Below are 25,662 nucleotides of genomic sequence, written 5' to 3' on the forward strand. Positions count from 1 at the left end.
TGGGTCAGAGCCAATTAGAAGCAGGATATGGGTGGGGAAAAACTCTGCTGTCTGTGGGTATGGGGAAAAGGGAGGGACAGAGAGAACAGACTAGAACTCCTACGTTTAAAAAGAAAACGGCTGGGAACAAGCCCAAATAAGCAACTTTAGAAACAAACGGCTTTACAGAAAACAAGCCCAAAGTCGCATATAATAAGCGGACTTGGCAAAACTGAGCTAAATGTTTTTTACTCGTTTAATTTTTTTTCTAGTGGCCTGAACATAGGCTAGTGTAAAAAAAAATCTATATACATATAATGTATTATTTACTTTTTCATTGATGATTGATGATTGCAGTGTTAATACTTTTATTTAAAGGCCTATAATTCACTGTATTATAAACCTGTTTTGAAAGCCCATTTTAAAAACGTTAGTTAGGAGTAAGCTAATAATATTTATCATCCTTGCAGCGCGTCAGTTACGCGGTTATGCGCTATGAAATAATTGCGATGCAAATTAATTGTAATATTAATATAATAATAACTTAATATTTCTATCACTAATAATCAGAATAATGTAACAGGCCTACATTAATTGAAAATGCCAAATTATATAGGCCTAACTAAAGTGTATAAAGGTATTTTATAATTATTATTATGTTTTATTTTTATTATTATTATTATTAGGCTATTTGTTAAGTCGTTATTTAAATGAATAGGCCTAAAATTAGGAAACGTGCAGTTAATCGCTGGTGTCAGTCAATCAGTCTGTGTGTAATGAATGAATATAATACACAAGTTTCACTTTTTGTTAGTGAAATAAATAAACTTTTTGATGATATTCTAATTATATGACCAGCACTTGAACACCCACCCAGTGCTTTAAGTGGGCCAGTATGCACAGGTACCGCCACTTCCAAATATAGCTCTTGAGCACCACCACCTCTCCTTGCGTCCAGAACGTGCTTTTAGCATACCAGTGCGTTCATTTGGACATCTGTTTTAATAGAGGTTTTAATCCTTTGCCTTCATTGCCGCTTTTCAGAGCGTCCCTCACAATGCACGCTTCCTAATTCTTCCTTGTTCGGAGTATGGAGTGTGAATCATTTCAACCAGTTTGGGAGTTCGGAGCGGGATCGCGAATCATTTGAGTCAGTTCGGGAGTTCGGAGCAGCTTTGCGGATCATTTGAATCAGTTCGAGAAATCGGAGCGGGTTCGCGAATCATATGAGACAGTTTGGGAGTTCGGAGCGGGTTCGCGAATCATTTGAGTCAGTTTGGGAATCGCAAATCATTTGAATCAATTCGGGAGTTCGTATAGGGTTTGCAAATCATTTGAATCAGTTCGGGAGTTCATAGCGGGTTTGCGAATCATTTGAGTCAGTTCGGGAGTTCAAAGCGAGTTCGCGAATCATTTGAGTCAGTTTGGGAGTTCAAAGCGGGTTCGCGCATCATTTGAATCAGTTCGGGAGTTCGGTGTGGGATCGCGAATCATTTGAGTCAGTTCGGGAGTTTAAAGCGGATTCGCGAATCATTTGAGTCAGTTTGTGGAACGCGAATCATTTGAATCAGTTCGGGAGTTTGTAGCGGGTTCGCGAATCATTTGAGTCAGTTCGGGAGTTCAAAGCGGGTTCGCGAATCATTTGAGTCAGTTTGGGGATCGCGAATTTGAATCAGTTCGGGAGTTCTGAGCCTGAGCGTGATTTATTTGAGTCAGTTCGGGAGTTCGGAGCTGGTTCACGAATCATTTGAGTAAGTTTGAATGCATTAGTGCAGTAGCTCTTTCTAAAGGTATTTTTTCCAAATTCTTTTACACATTTTATTTATGTTCAGTAGTTCTTTCTAGCTCAAGCAACTCCACAAACTAATAAAAGGATTTATTATTAAGGTTGCCTGTTGACTGCTGCATATAAAAGCCCTTCAATATAGTTGTTGTTACCTCAGGGGATGAGGGGAATCATCAAAAAAAAAAAAAAAAACAGAAAATAACATATATATTTTTTTTGGCTTTAATAGAATACTGGCGCCTCTTTTGGGCCACTTAAAGCACTGCACCCACCAATTTACTTACACACATACACACCCGAAACAGCCTTTATCACAATTGGCTAACACTGCTGTCAATCAAATTCAAGAATAATGCAAAAATACATTTGATTTATTTTTGTTATTTGAGATGCTACAATAGTTCTCCAATTGTGCTAAAATAGAATAACCAATAATTATTTAACAAATATTATATTTCATCAGAGTAGGCGTTCACTGCCTATATACGGCCCTGCTTTGTGTTAATACGATCCCTGCTGAAAGAACAGTTTAAATAAGCCTAAACTCAGATGGTCTAGCAGGCCAGTCATGATGGTGTTGTTTGCTGCTTAAATTTTAGAGATCAGCAAACTTGCCTAGACTGCTTTAAAGGGCCTTTTCTCCTCTCAGCTGGGGTATACTACATGACTTAAACATCTGACAGCTTTCCTAATTAACAAGGCTGCCCTAGTTTGACTATAATTCTCGAACTTTAGTCTCTATACTATATAAATGATAACAGTTTTTGTAACACGTATACTGTTTTGTAGACTGAGATGTAAATGCTTTGCTTATGGACAAAAAAGAGACACAATACCATATTAAACTTATGCATAAGTTAATGTATAATATTTGAATTAGCAAAGAGGCAACAAAAGATTTTCCATTACAATGAGCCTTTCCGGTTTATTGACTTTTTCCTTTAGACAGGTGGTGTGCCTCTTATGCAGTAAATGATTAATACGAATGGAAATTACACATTAGACAGTATACAGAAGTGTCCTTTATAATTAATACTCAGTGTAGATGATTAACCTCAGCTACAAACAAATAAAAGCTTTTATCTTTGTTAAAATATATTACAATTTATTGTAGTGCTTAAGCCACTCATGTAAAGTAGCTTTTAGTCAGTGCTTGAAGGTTTCCCCTTGAGGTGCATTAAGAAAAGATTACGTTGGAAGTTTACCAAACAGCTTTAATACAAAATCCTGTGTAAAAAAGACAGATCTGCAAACTTCATTTTCCCATATTGTCCATATTTTGTGTTCAAAATTATACATTTAAAGTAATTGATTCTGCTTTATAACATATGGTGATTTCAAATAGATCAATTTGCATTTGCTAAAAAATACATTTAAATAAAGTAATTAAACATGTAAACATGTAAATCTAAAAACTGTAAAAGGAAATGATCCTGACTGTAGTGTTTTTGCATCACACCACTATTAGCATTTATACAGTTTAGCAATGAGATGAAGTCTGTTTCGTAGAACATTGATTTATGTGTGCCCATCCTAAAACAGGCCCTTTTCTTTCTTCAGGTTCAGCTGCTTCCAGGACGGCAGAGCATAGAAATCAATCCGAGAAATCCCCATGATCAGATTAAAATCATCATTTGAGAGATAGTCCTGCATAGATGACAGAGGTGTGTGTTAGTTTTATCGATGAATAAATGTCCCAAAAACATGTCCAGGTCAATTCTGCCCCCCAAAAAGAAATTAAAGTCTGCTATTAAGATATTTTAATTGTGATATTACCATGTATGTAAATTAGAAAATGTCACAAATATATAATTTTATATATATATATTTGTGAATTTTTCTAAATGTATAATATATATACATAATGATTAATTGCATGTTGGCTTTGTGTATGCTTGATTTGTGTAAGAAGATCAGTTTACCTCTTTTCTTTTGGGGTCGACTCCATCAGGCAGGTCTTCTGTCTGAATGTTCACCAGATTCTCTGGAGGAAAGGTTTGTGTGACAGGAAGGGGCAAGTTACCACCTTGAGTGGAGCTACTTGAGTTGGTTTGGTTTGAGGTTGGCTGGGTGAGATCCTGTGTAAGATGTTAAGCCATTTTTACTTTCACTTGTTACTAAACATTTACTTTTTGCATTTAGAAGGTGCTTTTTCCCAAAAAACTTAAAGAACATTCAAGTTATAGTATAGATTTTCTCAGTTCATGCAACTGAACCCATGATCTTGGCATTGCTAGTGACATGCTATCCTTAGAAGAATGAGTAACCTACCACAGTAATTTTGATGAGATCAGTTGCATCTCCAAGTTCTGCTTTAAGCTGTTCATACGATTTCCCACCCTGAAAGAGAATAAAAAATATTTATCTATTGCCTGTGCTATATGCTTGTGAAGTGAGTTGTCATGCTGAAAAACTGTCATGTCTTCTTCTTACACTCCACTTTTGTGGGTCCCAGGCGTGGAACCAGCCTGTAAAAGTGGGCGGCTCAAAGCCTTGCTTCACCACTAGGATAGGTGTATCCAGATCACGCCCTGCGGGATGGGATTTTAGATATTCCTGTGCTGTAACCACTGCTTCATGCCTCTCTGTGTCATTGGCACCTTTGCCGATCCACAGGTAAACCTGACAGAACATATTTGTGCTGTGATTTCTAGTGGTCCAGAAAGAATTTGAACAAACGCGATGAGAGAAAACCACCCCCACATTCACCTGATCCCAGATGTCCAGCAACATCACGTCATCCTCATCCAGGTCATCTTGGTTAAAGTGTGTAATCTCTGTCGCTATAAAGCGACCCGTCTGGTTGGAGCACTCAAATAACCGGGGTGTGATATTGGAGTTCTCATCCTGAAGTCTGAGAATAGTCGAAATGTAGAGGCTATAGTATAGTCCTAAAACTTGTGAACTGTCTTTGTAGACAGCATTGCAAATATCCTTTGCAAAAAAGCAGTGCCGAAATGCATCCTCCAGTGCTAAACCCAGTGCTAATATTATTCATTATTTACATTATGTACATAATTTCAAAATATTTATGAGGTAATATTTGAGTTTGAATATGTCCTCAGAATGTAGATTCACTATGTAGACAACAAGGCAGCTGAATTTTTTTTTTTTTTTATGTACAATGTGCAAGTTTTACTGTACCTTTTGCTGCTGGCATACTGAGACTTTCCACCAAGGTTAACCCAGAAGTCAGCTGGTTCCTGGCCCTCTGCAATAACATGCTTCTCCCTCTTAGAGATGATGTCAGCCAGCGTTTTGGCCATCTCTCTCTCATCTCCACTGCAGCCCTGCACAGTAATATTTAATGCAAGTATTTATGCCAGACAGGTAGGAAACATCATCTGAAATATGGCAGATATTGTCAGTATTTGAAATACCAACCTTGCCATACCACAGGTAGCAGCACTTATCTGTGCTGAGCACAAACACATCGTTGGAGTTCAGAGAAGATGAGCGTGGAGGCACCTCAGTGGCACGTGTGTTGAACTCATTTGTTCCATGGACATGAAAGAGTCTTACTGACGGCTGAGAATGGGAGGAGCCTTCTCTGGAACTTCCTTCCTGTTATTCAATCACAAAAAGTCACAAAAACAAAGAAGGTGGATGGATGCACTACAAGGCTTAAAGGTTAGGTGTGTCATTTCTGGATTGCTAGCAGCACTGTTCAGAATTATTTCCATAACACCCCTACTGCCTCTTATTTGACAGTCCCACCTCAATTGTTTTTAAGGCGCCACACATTTCACGCTTTTCTTGTAGCTTACTTAAAATGTCCTTGCAAATTAAACTTGTATAGATGAAGGTATGTTCATAGCAAAAAAATATTTTAGCTTGTTACTGAAGCAGTACCCTCAAAAGTACACATTTGTATCTTAAATAGCCTTAAAAGGTGCATATTAGTATTTTGAGGCACTAATATACACCCTCCTAATAAGCACCCTTTATGAAGTGACTAGAGACAAAGTTGTAACTTTGAAGGTACTTTTTATTTTATTTTAATTATATTTATTTTTAAAACAGGAAGTGTTTTTGTGTTTTCGGTTTCCGTTGTTATAACTAGGGCAGGACTTAAGGGGCGGGGGCCCCTGGGCTTGAGGTTATGTTTGAGCCCCATACCTTCACTAAAAATGCCCTCAAATAGAACATCATTATGGAGTAACACAAAATAGACCAACATATGCTTTGAGGTTCATAAATAATACTATAAATATGCAACGTGTCTGGGATATAGTCAAAGTTTAAATGTAATACTGAATATTCAATATAATATAATAAACAGAATGTGCTCTCTCAGTTGAGAGAGCAAACCCTTAAATAAGTTTGAGCTAAAAAAACAGAGATGTTGGCTTATAAGTATTATAAAATTTATTGTCATACCTTATGTCAGGTTCTGGCTTGAAAAAGGCAGCTTTCTGAAATCATATTTAAACTTGGTCTGACTCAGGTTGCTGATTTTTTCATTTTCGTAAACCAGACTATCAAAACCACCTAAAATCCCATAGATGTTTATTTAGGGGGTGAAAACTTCTATACAATAAGACTTATGGTGTATCTAAGCTGTCAATTGCTATAACAAAGTTTACCAACTCTATAAATAAATAAACAAACTATATAAACCCAGCATAAGCTGATTGACTGCTTTGACTGGTCTCCCAAGCTGGTTTTAAAATGGTTTGGACACTTTTTTAGCAGTTCAGGCTGTCTTATTTTTATTTTTTTTATTATTATTATTTGTTTAACTGAATCAACTGGTTTTAGCTGGATTAGCAAATATAAAAATGTTAACAACATGATAGTAACATTCATATCATGCAAGATACATGATGACAAAAATGTTAGTAACTTTCTAATCATGCTAACAACATGCTAGTAAAATGCTTATCATGCTAGAAATGTGCAAGTTATTAATCATGGTAAAAAAAAGGCTAACACGATGCTAGTAACATGTTAATCATGCTAGAAAAATGTTAGCATCATGTTAGTAACATGCTTATCATGCTAACAACATGCTAGTAATTGCTAATCATGCTAACAACATGCTAGTAACTTTTTTATTTATGATAAAACATTACCAACTTGTTAAACATTATAGAAACATTTCAGCATCATGCTAGTAACAGGCTAATCATGCTACAATCATGCTAGAAACATGCTATTGCTAATCTGGTTAATAACATGCTATTGACTTGTCAGTCATGCTAACAACATGTTAGTAACTTGCTAATCATGCTGACAATATGCTAGTAACATGCTAATCATGCTAGAATCATGATAGCAGCATGCTATTAATTTGCTAATATTGTTCAAAATATGCTATTTATTTTGCTAATCATGCTAACAACACACTAGCAACTAACTAATCATGCTAACAACATGCTGATCATGCTAAAATCGTGCTTGTAACTTGCTTATAATGTTAGCAACATTATAGAAAAATGCTTATCATTTAAGAAACATGTTAATAACTTGTTAATCATGCTAACAAAATGATAAAACCATGCTATTAAATGTTATTAATGCTTGGATCATATTTAAACAAGTTAGTAACTTGCTAATATGATAACAACATGCTAGTAACATGCTTATCATGATAGAAACATGCTAGTAACTTGCTAATCATGCTATTAACATGCTAACCATGTTGGAAACATGCTATAAAAATGTTAGTGACATGCTAATCATACTAGAAACAGCCTACCAACCGCCCCCAAACTTAAAACTTTCAGACCGCAAGGTTTTAAATCTTTTCTAAAAAAGTTACAATTTTTCAAGCCAATTTAAAGTTTGTCTACAAACATTTTAATCTAGTTCAGTCGATAAATTCAATCGAATAAAAACAATGAAATTAAATCACTATCAACAAAACTCATATTTGGATTATGCTTAAATGTTACATAACATTTTTTAATGTAGAATGTAAATGATTTTTAATGTAATGTAAATGATTGCAAAAATGAAAAAAAGCTACTTTTTTTAAAAATATGAAACTAAAACCCCCAGTAGGTGCCAGCAAGTGACTGTCTTAATGAGTGAGTTGAAACAATCAATTCAGTTAAAAAGCCGATTAATTTAACTTTGCAAACTACTGTACTAGCCTGATTGAATCATTTGCCTGTCCGTGTAACGCTTAGGGACCAAAACGCTGTTGTTCGGAGATGCAGCGGTTTTGCTGTTTGTTCTGTTTTCTTTCTGATGCAGCAAAACTGAATTTTGTGTCTTAAAGTTACTCTGTAAGTTGTTGTTTATTGTACACTTGCAATCATGTAGAAAAGGGAGACATACATAATGTGCAGGACAGGGGGTCCTCCAGGACGAATTTGGGAACTGCTGTCAAAGGCATATCTATCTTATAAAAACTTTTTTTAAATAACAAACCAATTGGTGTAGACGCGATTCAATACTTGTGTCCTTCTTCTTTGTGAAATAATCATAAAGGCCAGTTAATGCTGTATGATCATGGGGTCGAAGGTCATAGTTGTAAGCTGTAGCCCCAGCTGGCCCGTTTAGATCTTGCGTGCACAGTGTAAATGTGACTTATATTTTCTGAACTCTGACTGGCATATAACGAAAAAATCAAACAAATGTAAACATAAACCTGCAAAGGCAGAGCCCCCTACAAGACTGGGCCCATGGGCTGCAGCTCACTCAAGCCCAAAGTCTGGCCATGGTTAATAACAGATGAAATGACCAAGTGCTGCTTATATAGAGAGAGACAGCCTGACAAACTTACCTCATAAACAATCATTTTGCCCTTGAATATGGCCATTAGGTGCATAGGCTCCTTTCCCATAGGAACACGGACCTGCACTGGCTCCCCATTATACTTCTGGTCCAGGATCACAGCCTGATATGCAGAGGCTGTCAGCTCCGCTGTGCTTGCATGGCGGCCCTAAAATGCCATCAGTATTCAGAATTGAACTGAGAATGCCTTTTAAATAACAATTAAATTCCTGACTTTGAATTGAATTTAAAATAGGATACAGAATTCCAAATGTAATGTAGGAAAGTGGAATTAAAATGTTTAATTCAAAGAAATTTGTATCATTTAATTGTAATTTTTAACTATAAAAGCATGTGAAACTGAAGACTGGAGTCAACTTCAGCTTTTAGATCACAGAAATTAATTAAATTTTAAAATATATTGAAATAGAAAAGTTATTTTACCATATAATAATATCTCACAATGTTTCTGTTTTACTGTATTATTTTTACTGTATTTTTGATCAAATAAGTGCAGCCTTGGTGAGCAAGACTTCTTTAAAAAACATTAGAGGAATCTTCTTTGTATAGGATTAAGTTAAAATGTACAATGATTAAATGGGGAAGGAAGAGACACTTACTTGCCACATGTACAGAATGTAGTGTAGTTTGCTGTTGACTTCATATTTGTAGAGAATGAGGTAACAGTCCCCACCGTAGAAGTGGCCAAGCCACTTCCTCTCCACAGGGACAAGCTCATTGTCCTCTATCCTCCATACCTGAGGGATGAACAAACTCATGTAATGAGTTTGTTTTCATGGAAATGAATGAAAGGTAATTGTAATTTCATCAAAGGTCATTTCACTGACCTCAGCTTCGCCCGACCCATCATCCACCATTTTCTGCTGTGCAGCCAAGTCAGGTCTGGCGTGCATTGAGGTGGCGTCAAACTTAACTTGCTCAACCTTGGCTACAGAAAGCAGAAATTATAACATAGTAGAGTCAGAATCATGGGTTCCTGTGGCTCAATGGTATTGTGTGTAGTATTGTGTTAGCATTGCAAAAGATCAAAGGTTCAATTCCCATATTCACTGATTCGAATCCTTGCATGGCATTTTAGTCCACCACTGCCAGTGTTCATGACTGTGTTTGCAGTTATAAGACTAAAGATGGATTCTTTTTTCATCTCCTGGACTCTTGTTTTTACACATGCTTTCTTAACATTAGTTAACAATGTTCACCTATTTTTCCTGGACTGTGAGTGGAGCCCAATCCTACTGTCTGTCCCTTTTCTGTCCACTTCTGAAAGAGTTGCTTGAACACTGATGATTCTGCTCCTTCACTTACTGTCTCTACATAGGTTGATGAAGGATATCCTTTTGCCTTTATGTAGGCCTAGAACAATAAAACATGAAGTGAGATGATGAAGTGTTTCTTTAGCAAGAATTTGATATGTGATTAAATTAACATTTGGTGCAATACACTTTTAGTTTAGAAATATTGGGCATTATTCAGTGATAATTGTATACAAATGGCCAAAAATGGGTTTGATGCTATTTTTTGGGAAATCCAGAATCTATACCAGATAATTTTTGTCCTCCAAAATAGTGACTTAAAGACTTGACTCTTGAGGCCTTGTATGATCAATTATTTAATAATGAATGATTTCATTCACATGGGTTTTACTCACAAATACTTTTAAATACGCAGTTGGTGAATGAGCTCCCTTGTGAAAAGCACACTTTGATTAGTGTTTTGTTGGTGTAAGACTCACCTCTGCTTTCTTCAGAGATTCTGCTCTCTCAGTTTTTGATGCCTTTTTGCCCTTCCAGATAAAGATCTTTATTCCGCCTTGATCCAGCAGATAGCAGTCCTGTCACAGGAATTACGTCAGTTAACATTTTTTCTACTTTTAAAGTGTCCGTTTTAGTTTCTCTTCCTTTTCAGCTAAGAAATGTTTGTGCAGAAGTGGTGAGTCCTTTTATAGACACTGCATTTTTGTTTTTGCAAGTGTTTGTAAGAACAGCCATGCATCTTTTAGATCACAATGAGGATTACACACTCGTTTAGCATTTGATTAGCCATCATACTTGGAACTTGCTTGCCTTCATTGTGGGTGCCCGTTTTGTTCCACTTCTCCATTTCAAATCAATAATTTGTCATTTTCACAAGATTTTCATTTAGTTTATATGTATGTTCTTGGTCTTGGTGCACAATTCATTGACAGTTCATGGATGCATGCTATACATGTTTTCATTAACTTTGATCAAAATATGTCTGAAACAACTTTTATAATTAAAGTCAGAAGCTTCTCTTGCTCTTCAGCCTATTTCCTCCAACTATTCAGCTCCATATTTTAATTTAGCTTTCACTTTTCACAATCCAATCAATTTCCTAATTAATTAATTTCTCTCATCGAACTTCCTTTTTGTCTTGAAATAATGTTCGACTACATAAGCAGTTGTAAAGCAACAGCATTTCATGAAGACTTTTTATACTATATTCTGTCATATTTGCATCACAATCACATAACCAAATCAAACTGCAAGACTGTGTTCCTTATAGTTCTTTCTTATCTTAACAGGCATCCACTATGTAGGTGTACACATTATGCTGATGCTGACTCAATGAAATGCACCTGTGCACTTTGACATATGGTGACACTTGACACTATATATCATTAGGGGCTTATGCTATCACTGTAGCCTTTACACAGAATTTTTTTATGCTTCTGTGTTTAGTTTGCATCAGCTGTCATGGTTATTCATACCTCAGTTTTCAGCAGGTCTTGTGTGAGAGGTTTCACTGCCACCTCCTGCACTACAAGGTTACCCTGAGCATCTGAAATACTTTTCACACAAGATACTCGTTTTAGCTTGAATACATCATTTTCAACACATGCTTTCATTTGTAGTTAAAACTATTACTCACTGAAAGAGTTTAATGGCAGTCTTGAGTTTCTCATCCACAATATTATCTGGGATGGCATCTTTGATCTGTTTTCTCTCTCCCAGTGCCTGAATCATCAATTTCATAGCTTCCTCTGAAGATTTCTCATCATCTCCTTCCACTACAGTCACTTGTGCTCGACCACCCCTCTCTCGATCACGAATGTCCTTTGCTAGGTTCATTCCCTATGAAAACCAAAGCCTTTAGTGAACTTACAGTGCAGATGTGAGAATATAAACCCCTTAGCATCAACAATGTGTTTATGTTACTGAATAGGGTTGTCTTTGGATTGCAAATCAATTACCCTTAACCTCTCCATTCGGTTACTCTTGGGCCCATTCCACTGAATGAGCAGACTCCCAAGGTCCAGCAGGAACACATCACCTTGATTAAAGCTGTTCCAGCTCATTTCCACCTGCGCACAGAGAGATTCAAAGGCATGCATCATATCCACTGCGCCAACACCACTCCAAAGTTTAAAGTAGTTTAAAGTGTAAGGATCTTTAAACCGATAATGATATTTATCAATATTGAATTTTAAAGCCAATATCAGATGATAATATCAAGCATCCCTAGTTGTCTAAAATAAGTTTTTCTGCCCCAAGGGACAGGCATCTGGGACTGGACTATTATTTTAAGTGTTACGGTAGGCCTGCAACCTTTCTGAGTGTCCACTAATCAGCATAATTCAACAGTGTAAACTTTGACCTATTTTGATGGTTTTTTTTTACATTTTTGGGAAGTTACATTTTTCATTTTCTGCATGACTAACAAAAATGACTGATGGATTGTTTTGGCAAAAGAGCTACATGTATGCAATGTTTGTTCTTTGATTACTAGCATGACTTGAAATGTATTGAGTTACAATTACTCCATCTCAACATGCTTGATTAGCCTACATTTAGAGTTACTACAAGTTACAAAAAATTGTACAGTAAGTAATTACATAACTCAATAGGCCTAGTTACTTTGCGCCTCTGCCATGCAGGACCCATGTGTTCCCAGTTCAAACCCAACTTAGAACATAAATATGCCATGCAAGACCCATATATGTGTTCCCAGATCAAATCCATCTGGCTATCCCCACTCAGCCCATAAATATCCCATACAGGACCCATATATGTTGTATCCAGATCAAACCCATGGCCACTTGTCCCATAAATATGCCATGCAGGACCCATATATGTGTTCCTAGTTCACACCCATGGCCACTTGGCCCATAAAATTCTATGCAGGACCCATATATGCATTCCCAGTTCAAACACATGCCCACTTGGACCATAAATATGCTATGCAGGACCCATATATGTGTTCTCAGTTCAAACCCATGCCCAGTTGGCCCATGCCTGTCCCTTATGGGGCCCATGTAATCAGCTCATATGGGCTTTCTATGTGGGACTCATACTAAAAAACCTACAAGGGAACCGCTGATTTCACCCAGTCAAAGCCCATGCCCACACAGTAACCATGGAACCCATACTTAACCCATCTGGGCCTCACATGTTATCGCTGGCTGGGTATGGACTGGTGATTTTTAATCAGGCTTGTTGTAGGGCTGTGCAAAAAATCGAATGCGATTTTCATGCACATCTCATCAGTAAAGACGCTCCTGTAATTAGAAGAATATCTCCAGCATGTTTGTCAGATCAGGGTTGCCAGGTTTTCACAACAAATCCTGCCCAGTTGCATCTCAAAACTAACCCAATCACGTTTCCAGGAGGTTCCCTGTTAAAAATAGCTTCCCGGGGTTAAAATATAAGTTTTTTGGCAGGGTTGCCTTGGTAAAATTCGCATTTTAGGGGCTAAATATCACGTTATTGGTATTGGGGTCACTTCGACCCGCTGACATGAAAAACAACCACAGACTTGGAAACACTGGTTGGCATTTACTACAGAGCCGTAATTCACTGACAGTCTACACAAAATCGATGTTAAAATCGCAGGCGATTCTTTGTCGATTTTGAAAATGATTTTGTGTTAGTTGTCAGTAGACTACGGCTCTGTGTAGTAACTGCCGCTCCACCTGAACCAGTGTTGCCAAGTCTGCGATTGTTTTTCATGTCTGCGGTTCGAAGCAACCCCAATACCAATAACGTGATATTTAGCCCCTAAAATGCGAATTTTACCAAGGCAACCCTGACAAAAAAATTATATTTTAACCCCGGGAAGCAATTTTTATTGGGGAACCTCCTGGAAACGCTAGTTTGGGACTAGTTTGAGCAGCAACGGGGAAGGATTTGTTGTGAAAACCTGGCAACCCTGATCTGAACGCACATGCTGGAGATGTACTTCTACTTACAGGAGCATCTTTACTGATGAGATGCGCATGAAAATCGCATTCGATTTTTTGCACAGCCCTAGCTTGTTGTGGGTAGTTGTTTTTTGTGTTGTTGCCATGAATAAAAGGAGAAGTCAAATGTCGTAGGGGTTTTACACCTCTGGTCGTGTTATAGTGGGTTTGAATTTCTTTATTGTGGGTAGAGCTATTAATACCTCTCCTGCAACCACATGCTTATTTCCCTTAACATGCAGCAGTCTGCGAATGTTGTATGTGTTTGTCTCCACTTGTTTCATCCCAGATGCGACTCCACCTTTTTTGTATCTGGAATAAAAAGATTACCATTGTTATCAATTGGAACTCATGTTTACTCACTCAAACTGTACCATTTTTAGTCAAATGAAATGAAGAAATCTGTTTTAGTAAACTTCCACATTTTTAACTTTGTGACTAAGTGACGCATTATCATAAGTCATGTGCTTCCTCACAGCTTCTTAAAATAAAGAGGCTCAGTGGTGGAAATTATGATTAAAGCGGTCATATGATGCAAGTACGTTTACATATTTAAAGAACTTGCCATTGATGTTTCAAATGAGTAGAGTATCGCTTGTTGTTCGTCGTTTTGCTGATCACAAATACAGACATGGTTTTATGTTTACACAGCGCGATATGCAAGGCAATGTGTAAAAAGACAGTTTAAGTGAAGTGAAGTGACATTCAGCCAAGTATGGTGACCCATACTCAGAATTTGTGCTCTGCATTTAACCCACCCGAAGTGCACACACACCCGGAGCAGTGGGCAGCCATTTATGCTGCGGCGCCCGGGGAGCAGTTGGGGGTTCAATGCCTTGCTCAAGGGCACCTAAGTCGTGGTATTGAAGGTGGAGAGAGAATTGTACATGCACTCCCACCCACAATTCCTGCCGGCCCGGGACTCGAACTCAGAACCTTTCGAAGTTTAAGTCATTATAACCAGTAATTATGTCCCCATTGGATGCAACAAATGCCTCGTTTATAATGGGTTTTACTGGTTTTGTCTCGTCGCGCCGGGGGACGGCATCACAGTATGTTAAGGGGCGTAACATTTCTGTCACACATTTGATGTATTCAGCCAATCACGACGCACTGGATAACTGGCCAATCAGAGCAAACCTCAGTTTTCAGAGCAATGAGCTTTGTAAAAAATTGACACGTTTCAGAAAGGTGGGGCATAGAGGATCAACAGTAATGTGTTTTTTTTTTACCTTAAACTGCATAAACACATTGCATTACACCAAATAATGTTCTTTTTAGCAATGTCATATGACCCCTTTAAAGGAAAATATGTGCATTGTGCACATCCTCGTTATTGTAATGTAACATACATACTTTTTAAATGGTAATCCTTTAATGTATGGAGATTTAAAAATATACTGTTAATATCTTTAGTAATATCTTTTTATGCAGAATTATTTTTAGTTTTATTTATTTATTAGCAAAGTATCCTAATGGTCCTAAAATATATGTGATAACATATGTGACCTTTATATGTTTTGGTTCATTTGGTTTATAGATTCATTCAAGGTAACCCAATCAGTCAGGAGATGGCTTACATGATGCCCTGTTTAAAGTATCCTTGGAAAGTGGCGCTCTCGTGACCCTGGGTTTCACGATGCTGCACAGCAGCGCCCCCTAGGTGTTCATCCATTTGCGTGGTGTATATCGCTGCTGCTCCCTGCTCATCCTGGGACGTGGCATTGCCCAGCCAGTAATGGAGGTCATAGGTGTAGTTGTTGCTGGTCTTGTGAGTCTGAAAATGAAATGTTTTCCTTTAGCGGTTTGTTTTTGTCAGGTTAAATGCACTTGAGTCGATTAGGACACTAAGTGCTGATACTTACGTAGAGTATTACATAGCTGTCTCCTTCAAAAAACTGTCCATATGTTTTAGGTGGACAAGGCACGAGCTCCATGTTCTAACCAGTAATTTAAAAAGAAGCCAGTTTAGTTATTTGCTAAAGATGTCAGTATCTCAGATGTTGAATGCACTGATTTGAAGTAGTATCCTTCCTACTTACCTCCACTCTCCACACCTGAAGTCCTGGTGTGGTTTTATCAAGGACTTTGGGAACATCGGTCTTGACATCCTGTGGCATGGTGCCAGCTTACGTCTCAGAAAATGCCTGGACGAGAGAACGAGGGAGGGTTGGAAAGAAATTACTTGAGTTCAGTGATCTAGATCGTTTTCTTAGAATTACAAAGCACACATGTCCTGTGCATGAGCTTCTCAAAACTGTATTTGTGCATTTCATTTTGCTTTCCAGTACACAATGACAAGCAAACAAATGTTTTTATTGCTTTTTAAGGATCCCTTTTTTTCTGAAATCTACACTTTATCCTTCATCTGACCTCACTGTTTAACAAAGAGAAATAAGCGAGATGAAATGCAGCCAAGTATGGTGACTCATACTGAGAACTGCTGCTCTGTGCACACACACACAAACACACACTGCGAACACACACCCATAGGCAGCTATTTATGCTGCCACACCCAGGGAACAGTTTGGGGTTTAGTGCCTTAAGACTGAAACTCAAACTCACAAACTTAGGGTTAAGAGTCAAACTCTCTAACCTCTAGGCCATGACTTCCCCCATAATAGTAAAAGTTATTATTTACTCACCTTCATGTCACCCTAAACCTAAAGGCAGTTATTTTTCTCTAAACATGGCATATTTGATATTGCAGCACGTAAACTAATAATTAAATGGAAGATTTCCGGTTAGTCATGACTTTTTTAACTAATAATTAAATCTGTTCTTCCAATGAAGCTATAATATGGCTTCTGAAGACTTTGGACAATGTTTTTGGACTTTGAAAGCCATGGTCACTATAAACGGTATAAAACTGTGGAACATGAAACTGCGTGAACTGTTCCTTTAATATATTGTTTAATGATTTCCTTCATGATAGGCTTTCTTAGTGTTAAGTGCAAAAGAGGGTGCAGCCTAAACAAGAGTAGCGCACTTCAGTTTATGCAATAGTAAACCCAGACACTAAAACAAAAAAAAAAAGTTTGAACGCTTATGGAAGAAAGATAGTCAGCCATCACTGGTAAAGGAAGTGAAAGCCTCATGTCAAATATATGTTGCTAACGTGTGGTAAAAATGCTACGCCTCCATATCCAGAGCAGTTATATTAAGTGTGGCTGAGATGTCAGGTGATGATCAAGCCCCACAATCCTTCACTTTATCTACTGCACTGAGCACAGAGTTCAAGCTGCAAATAAATGTTTGCTTAACCAGTATGTCTGTCGTATTTTCCGTATAAACATCCTTAAAACATGGTTAATTCAATTAAAAGGAAAATCATGTAATGTGCCATTTCAGGGAATACGTTTTTATTTAACTTTTTCTAAAAAGTTTAGTTCTATTATTGCATTTAATCTACAAGCAAAAAAGCTAAATTCAAGATTTATTCTAGTTATCTAAAAAGGTGCTTAATTGTTCTGAAAAGAATATCAAAATGTAAACATCTTCCTAAATGCAATCTTAAATATGAATTTTGCAAGATATTTATTTGTTTTTAATCACTAATTCAAGATATTATATCTGAAAACAAGACTAACTATATTATGCAAGTTCGAATCTCAAATTATTTGGTCTCGTTTAATGGATGTTTAGATATTTTACTGAAAAACAAAGACAGAACATTTCATATTTTTGCACTGAACTGGCTATTGATTAGATACATTTAATCAGTACAGATTTAATTAAATAATTTAGCCATAACTTTCATTGCATTACTGATACACTTTTATAATAATATATTATATGAATATTCTCTACATTTGCTCACGTAACAAACTATTATGTTCTAAAGGAAGTTGAACATGGTTTATAATAGGGGACTATAAAAATTGGATTATATTTTGATTATATTTTGTTTACTTTGTTGTGTGCAAACCACCTATCTGTTTAAATATGCTGCAGGCTATGTGGCTAGTGAGAAACAGTGTCTCTGTTTCAAAACTATGGCTTCTCACATTGAAATACCAACCACATCCTTTCTACACTCACGTCCGGATCCTCACGTACACTGATTTAAGAAACTTGCTATTGCTTGGTTACTATCATCCATCTGTGGTATTGTTTTTAACAAATTAAGCAGGAAGTTTCAATCAAATCATGTAGGGCCATCGCATCTGACAATAGCGCTGACATATTATGGTAACTTAATGACATATTTCAGTCAGTGTGACATGCATTCATCCTCAAATTGTGGTTTATTTTATTTATTTGTATTAATTTTATTTATCCTACAACCAGGAAGAACCCCTTTAGAAATAATAATCTCTTCATCCAGGGAGACCTGGTCAAGACGGCAGGATACAAAGCAAAAAAAAAAAAAAAAAAGTAGTACAAAACTTATAAAAAATATCTTCTCACATCAAATTAATTTCACTAAAGATATTTTATTTATAAGTAGCCAAGCAAAATGTCAGATCACGAACAGCGATCAATACACACAGATACAGTATACACATCCTGAATATATATATCTAGATCTACATACGCCCTAGAGGATTATTTTCTGTTTGCAAATCCCAAATTTATGAGCTTCCTTATCAACATCTTTTTTTGTTTGCCTTGTACCTTGCAGCATAGATGTTGATATGGTCTGATAATACAGAGGACTCAATCTCTCTTGTTTGATTGGATGGTTGGGTTTTATTAGGTTGTTGTATTACTGTCTCTAGTGCGAGCAGATTGCGCTGACCTTTAAGTCACCAGTTAAGTCACCTTTGTAAGTGCAAAGGTTCCTATTTCCTAACTAGAAGTTACGTTGTTAGTGCAATAATGACTTACAGGCTTCACTATGCTGTTACAGTTACAATGGCATAATCACAAATGATGCCCTCCAGAATTACTAGATGCAGAGTGTCAGAGCAAACAGGAAAGTGTGCAGAGTTTTTATTTAACCACCATGTGTTTGATTAGGCCGTACAGTGCTGTGTACAGAACATATCTCATCTCCACCTTTTTTCCTTATAACCTTGATTAATATTCTTCCAGTAAACTGCCCACCATGACCAATCCAACTTTCTGTTTCAGTCCAAAGCATATGAGGAGATCAGATTATGCAATGCAAGCTTATAATGTACAATGCAATATAGAAAAATAGCATGTTGTCAAGTCATTCAAAGATAAAGCCATTAATGGATGTTTTAGTCACCACTGAGATTCATTCAGAATTAATAACAGCAAGCCAGCTTAAACACCATACAGATTTTGTTATTGCCAAACACACTGTATACCAATGATATAAAGCGAAGGGTATTATATCCTAGAAGAGACGGTCAGAATATATTTAATGTTAGATAACAGATAAAAGGCAGAACATGAGCACTTTTGATAACCATAATTCTAATAGCTAGGGCATTTTTGTCATTTCAATTTTTTTTTTTGCTACAGATGATTTAGTTTAATTAATAATAGTGATGCATGCTAAATGTTTAGGCATAACCACTGAACAATGTTCAAATAAAAAGCACTGCTATATTAGGTACTAAATATGCAACTGGGTTTTCCTTTTTTCTTCTTTTACAGGTTCAACTTTTACAGTATACTTGGCTAATGAATCACTTTAACCGTCAATGTTAAAGGTATTTTTCTGCAACGGTAAGAGCGAGAGTAAGAGGAGCTCACCTGCCACCGGTGGAATCGAGAAGGAAGCAGCCAGGTAAAGGTTCTGCTGGTTCACAGCCAGTGGTGGAGCTTTCTCTACTTTACAACCCTTGCACTTTTATCTCTATCTGTGTTCATTCATTTAGGGCCATATATGGCAAGAGCAGGTGATATGCATACAGGTGTGTCATATCTGTGGTTACAGGCATAAGTCGTTCATCTCGTCCCCATCCCCAGTAGATGTCTCTGAGCAATAGAGTGAAACAGATATTTGTATGTTTGTTTGCCTCTCCACCCCCAGCCCATCTGGTGCCATGCATACTTGTCCTATACATTTTACTGTAATGTGTTGAAATGACTTATATACTATACACTGGCCACCTCCTTCTGACCACTGAATTTAATTTCCTGTTTCCCCCCACCCTGATAAAAAATATGAATTCTTATTTGTTGAATTATTTTATTACCATAACAATTATATGCACTATAGTGCTTCTCAAATGGTTTGGCCATGGGACCCACATTTTCCCATTGTAAATAAATTAATAAATAAATAAAATTGCGTAGAAACATTTATGATTAGATTTCTTTTTCCCAATTTACCTTCATTGTGTGATTTAAAAACAGTTGAAACTTTCCCAAAAATATCGCCTTTTGAGTTCTGCAGAAGACGGAAAGACATGACAAGTCTGAAATAACAATAAAGTGAGTAAATGATGACAGGATTCTCATTTTTAAGTGAGCAATCCTTTTAAACTAAAGATTGTTAGTGCCATGGACCTTTCTGAAAAACTACAATTCTTCTTTTAACAGGAAAGAATACTCGAACTGAAATAACCCTGATTTGAAACTTAAATTCAAGTGCAAGAATCCGCTCTAATCTGGACTGGAATGCATTGCTGGTTAACTCTTACATAGCAGTCAAAGGTCTGGACACACTTGGTTGGTAGAGAATCTAGACAAAGTATAGTAACTTAGACATGTGGAAGATAAAATAAAAGACTGATTAGACTGCAGTTATGGCTGCAAAATTCCATTTGTGTTTTATAGTTTTGGGTATGTTTTACTTTAATAATAATATATGAAAAATCTTAATATAAAATAATGAGTAGGTGTGTCCAAACTTTTGACTGGTAGTGTATCTTAATACAAGTCTAAAGTCCATGCATAATTACTGGATGGATCAAGTATGACATAACAAGTGGATAAGGAAGCTTACAAACAGTGCTTTAAGTGGGCCGGTAGGCACCTGTACTCAGTACCGCCACTTCCAAATATAGCTCTTGAGTATACCACCGTTCATTTGGACATCTGTTTTAATAGAGGCTTTAATCCTTTGCCGTCACTGCCACTTTTCAGAGCGCCCCTCACAATGAATGCACGCTTCCTAATTCTTCCTAGTTCGGAGTATGGAGCGTGCGTGAATCATTTGAACCAGTTCGGGAGTTCAGAGCGGGATCGCGAATCATTTGAGTCAGTTCGGAGCAGTTTCGTGGATCATTTGAATCAATTCGAGAAATCGGAGCGGGTTCGCGAATCATTTGAGTCAGTTCGGGAGTTCGTAGCGGGTTCGCGAATCATCATCCGGTCCAGAAATAAGGCTACTGATTTGTCGCGGGAATTCACCGTACAGTTGCCAGTAACCACTGAGGGGGGCTGCCATCTTTTAGCAGAACTTCACTTGCGTTAGCATTCCCATTGACTCCCATTCATTTTGGCATCACTTTGACAGCGAATAACTTTACATCTGAGGCGTTTAAAGACTCTGTTTGTCCATTATTTATTTCTAAAGATACACGACAATGTATAAAGGGCTCCATTACCTTCTATGTTACATTATGGCCCCCTATAAACAGTTTTTGTAAAAAATAGGCTAACGATTGCGTCATAACCACTCGGCTCTCTGTCGCATTACCGTACAGACAGGAGGAGAAGCTCGCAGGCAATTAACTTAATATGGCGTACTGGCGTTACATTTTAAAATACTATACAAAATAATTAATCAGAAAACTTACTCCTCCTCACTCACGACAAAGAACTCCCCGCTCAAGCTCGCCTGTCTCTGCAAGATTAACGATGGCAGTTTGCACGCACAGCCACTTAGAAGATTTACATCTGTCAGACAGGTTGCTGACGTCGTCAAGCTTCGTTTGAGTCTGCGCGTCAGAAACGGAAGTGCTAAAAAACGCTAAAACTGGGCTTCATTTGTCTCAATTGAGTTCCAATGGGGTCGCTGTGTCCATTTCGTTTACTGTCTATGGTTCGGAGCGGGTTCGCGAATCTTTGAGTCAGTTTGGGGATCCCAAACTGATCGCAAATCATTTGAATCAATTCGAGAGCTCGTATCAGGTTCGTATAGGGTTCGCGAATCATTTGAATCAGTTCGGGAGTTTGTAGCGGGTTTGCAAATCATTTGAGTCAGTTCGGGAGTTCAAAGGGGGTTTGCGAATCATTTGAATCAGTTCAGGAGTTCAAAGCAGGTTCTCGAATCGTTTGGGGAACGTGAATCATTTGAATCAGTTCGGGAGTTCGTAGCGGGTTCGCGAATCATTTGAGTCAGTTCGGGAGTGCGGGTTCACGAATCATTTGAGTCAGTTTGGGGATCACAAACTATTTTAATCAGTTCGGGAGTTCGTAGCGTGATTCATTTGAGTCAGTTCAGGAGTTCGGAGCTTGTTCGCGAATCATTTGAGTGTAGAAGTTTGAATGCAGTAGCTCTTTCTAAGGGTATTTTTTCAAAATCCTTTTGCACATTTTATATATGTTCAGTAGCTCTTTCTAGCTCAAGCAAATCCAAAAACTAATAAAATGATTTATTTTTAAGGTTGCCTGTTGACTGCTGTATATAAAAGCCCTTCAATATAGTTGTTGTTACCTCAGGGGATGAGGGGAATCATCAAAAAAATGAGTTTTTGCCTATAAGAGTACCGGCACCTCTTTTGGGCCACTTAAAGCGCTGCTTACAAAGATTTAAAAATAAATAGGTGCAGGTTATGTTTTCTGTTATGATCTAGTTAAAGCCTCCCTTAGTGAACCTCAGCATTCGTGTAGTCTATGTATGTCATCAGTGGAGACCTTTTTTTCTGAAGCACATTTGAGCTGGTTGGATCATTTAGTTAAACAGCCCATCAAAAGTGGGTTGTTGATTATTAGTGAGATGTACAGTAGCTCACTGTTAGCCTAGTACAGTCAACTCTGTTTATTGTGCTCTGTTTGACCCCTTGCAACCAACACTGAAGCCTTTGTGAATTACATTGTGAAGGATGCATGGGAAACCGTGCAAACTGAGAATGAAATTGCTCTGTTTTATGTAAATTTATGACTTACAAGACCCTCCCTTAACCTGCAGCACACAGTCCACCATTAAGTGGCACAACAATATTTATGATATATGTAATATATCCATCAAAAGTATCTGAAATCAGTAGTAACTCAGTTTTTACAGTTCAAAACAACTTATTCCTAAGGAATGTTTCCTACCGTTTTTAGGCAATATATGTTTCTGTCCTTTGCAGCCGAGTGCTTGGCTCTGCTCCTATCTTTCACTTCCAGATTGTCTCTAGATGAACTTCTAAACGTGGACACCCCCCTTTCCTTCCTCAAACTCATTAACCAGGTGCTGCTGAAAAGCAGTCAGCCACAAGTGCTTCAGTTCTAACTCAACTCAGACCCTCCTCTTACATAAGCCAGGACACACATTAACTTGCTGTTAGTTCAGCTTCATGAAACTGCTTTTGTGAATGGGCCAGAGTTTGTGTAATGCCCCAGTGGAGGTTGGGCCTCAGCCATTCTGTGTCAAATAAAAAAAAGCTGCATTTACATGGAAAATGAGGTAGGAATGCATAAAAAAACAGATCCAAATGATTGCATAACATCGTGTTTACAAAGATACCTTCATCAAGTCCTTTCTTGAGGGCAGTGGAGATGTAACCTTGAGGCCTGCTACCCAACTTGAATCCAGAAAACTGTTGTTTATATATATATATATATATATATATATATATATATATATATATATATACATACATACATACATACATACATATGTATATATATATATATATATATATATATATATATATATATATATATATTAGAGGTGGGCATAGATTAATTTTTTAAATCTAGATTAATCTCACTGTGATTTTGAAATTAATCTAGATTAATCTAGATTAAAATGGCTCATTCGAATTCTGCCGATGGCATTCAGAATATGTGTGTTACCCAAATAAAATTGACAAACAGAAAGTCTTTGAGAAGGGGTTTATCAAGCTAGGTGGTGCATTAGAACATCGAGTCCGTGCTGCACCACATAGTATGTTTGAAACAGGCGTGAGCAGGGCCGTAGCTGGGGTCAGCGGGGCCCCGGTGAAGGTTGTACCAGTGGGCCCTGTTTTAAATTGTTTAATTTGTATGTTCGTTCATTTTTATTTATTTGTGCTATTTACACAATGTTAACGTTTTTTTTTCAAGTTTGTAGGTGTCAAGGTACAGAAACCAAATAATTAAATGTAAAATAGCACTGGATAGTCTTCAATGTAAAAATGAAATATACAATCAAACCTACATTTATTCAGACACCTTCAACATTTCTCACATTATTACAGTTTTGCTATATATATCAAAAATTATATCTGGTGTCTGAATAATTTTTGGTTTTACTGTTAAAACTTCAAAGTAGTCAAGAGCAGTGAGTGATTTTTTTATTTTCTTGGATTAACATTACAGCAGCCAGTAGCTAAATTAGGCGCGGTCCCTTTAAGAGACGTATTTGTCGGCACAAGAGCAAAAAGAAGCAAATACGATGATCAAATGTTTTGAGACGCCTTTCTGTGCGTGAGCCCTGAACACCAGAACGCTGCAAGTACTGAATTGGGCTCTTTAACATATTTTTGTTTGTTCAAACTGCGATTTATATTTGTTCGTTCAGGTGCAGGAGGGACTTTGAGGAGAACTTGGCAGAAGAGAGCTCGGTTTCTGTGTCGCTGTCCGTGATACGCGGCTCTCGATCTCTCTCTCGTGCGCACCGAACGCGCTACTCTGTTCAGCTTTTCCGCGTCTTGTGTTTGAATGCTTTAATGTTTAAATCGACAACCGGTACGGCTTAAAAAGGCGTGAAAAAGATTAGCTTTCGTGACGATGCGTATATAATTTATATTATATATAACATGAAATAAATGTTTTTCTCAAATACTCATTGGCCACGATCAAGGACTCCCTTTTATTGAATTCTTTTTTTAAACCTCCATTTGCCAGTTTAACAGGTCTAAATGTTCTCCTATAATGCCTGATGAGGTTAGAGAACACCTCACAAGAGATCAGAGACCATTCCTTCATCCAGAATCACTCCAGACCCGTTAGATTCCTAGCTCCATGTTGGTGCTTCTCCTCTTCAGTTTACTACTCTCATTTTCTATAATTAAAAAATAATAATATTTAAAATATGTCATTTTTTTTAAATATATCATATCAATCTATCATTATTGTTTTTTAAGTTTAGGTTTTGTAAGAGTATTTGATGTTTTTGAGAAAAGACTGCTTTTATTTGATTCAAATATTATTAAATATAAAATAATATTATTGTGCATTATTTTAATCAGTTTATAATGATTTATTTTATTTTCAGTTGTTTAATTTATTCCTACATTGCAAAGCTGAATTTTCATCAGTCATTATTCCAGTCTTCACTGTGCCACATGATCCTTCAGAAATCGTTCTACTTTGCTGATTTGCTGCTCAAGAACTATTTCTTATTATTTTCACAGTTAAAAACAGTTGTGCTGCTTAGTATTTTGGTGGAAACCACGTTGCATTTTTTTCAGGATTCTTGTATCAATGTAACATTTTAAGTTTTTTTTTTTTTTTACTTTCAGTTTTGATTGATTGAATTCATTCTCACTGAAAAAAGGTATTAATTTCTTTAATACTTAATTATTATTTTATTTTATTTTTTACCTGTGCAGACATAGATGCTCACAACTGTCTATAATATCCAACTAATCTGTGCAAGAAAGAATACAGATGTTGTTTGAAGGACTATATGTTAATGTTGAATGTATGTATAATTATTCAGTTGGTTTTGTTTAAAACATTTTCCTTTCTTTTTTTTTTTTCTTTTTTTTTCTTTTTTTAGATAATGAGACATTATGGGACTTTGGAAGCCAATCTGAAGCCATTGATTGTACCTTCAAAGGAAAACATACTCAGTTACTTTCACAAGATAAAAATGTTACAATTTCAAAAATAAAATATACATTTATTTTCATATCAGTAATTTGCATAGATTTTATTTAAACTTTCAAAATTA

At 36.9% G+C, this 25,662-nt stretch overlaps 1 protein-coding gene across 2 annotated transcripts; it reads right to left on the reverse strand.

Annotated features, from left to right (window-relative positions):
• Positions 1–2,663: 2,663 nt before the first annotated feature.
• Positions 2,664–22,976, reverse strand: LOC113052879 (villin-1-like). 2 transcript variants are annotated; one of them, XM_026217330.1, is made up of 20 exons: positions 22,836–22,976; positions 15,749–15,853; positions 15,572–15,646; positions 15,287–15,483; positions 13,910–14,018; positions 11,721–11,831; positions 11,399–11,601; positions 11,238–11,316; positions 10,242–10,340; positions 9,709–9,862; positions 9,337–9,437; positions 9,109–9,246; positions 8,499–8,657; positions 5,150–5,329; positions 4,910–5,055; positions 4,475–4,619; positions 4,199–4,387; positions 4,037–4,105; positions 3,688–3,843; positions 2,664–3,412 (listed from the first exon to the last, which is right to left on the reverse strand). In XM_026217330.1, exons 2-20 carry the CDS (start codon positions 15,824–15,826, stop codon positions 3,299–3,301), a joined length of 2,502 nt encoding a protein of 833 aa, XP_026073115.1. In that variant the 5' UTR covers positions 15,827–15,853; positions 22,836–22,976; the 3' UTR covers positions 2,664–3,298. The 2 variants fall into 2 exon arrangements, with proteins under 2 accessions (XP_026073115.1, XP_026073113.1); XM_026217328.1 differs by lacking the exon at positions 22,836–22,976 and adding an exon at positions 19,377–19,500.
• Between the last annotated feature and the right edge of the window lie 2,686 nt (positions 22,977–25,662).

This window comes from Carassius auratus, chromosome 34 (assembly GCF_003368295.1).
Source record: "Carassius auratus strain Wakin chromosome 34, ASM336829v1, whole genome shotgun sequence".
Classification (NCBI taxonomy): domain Eukaryota; kingdom Metazoa; phylum Chordata; class Actinopteri; order Cypriniformes; family Cyprinidae; genus Carassius; species Carassius auratus.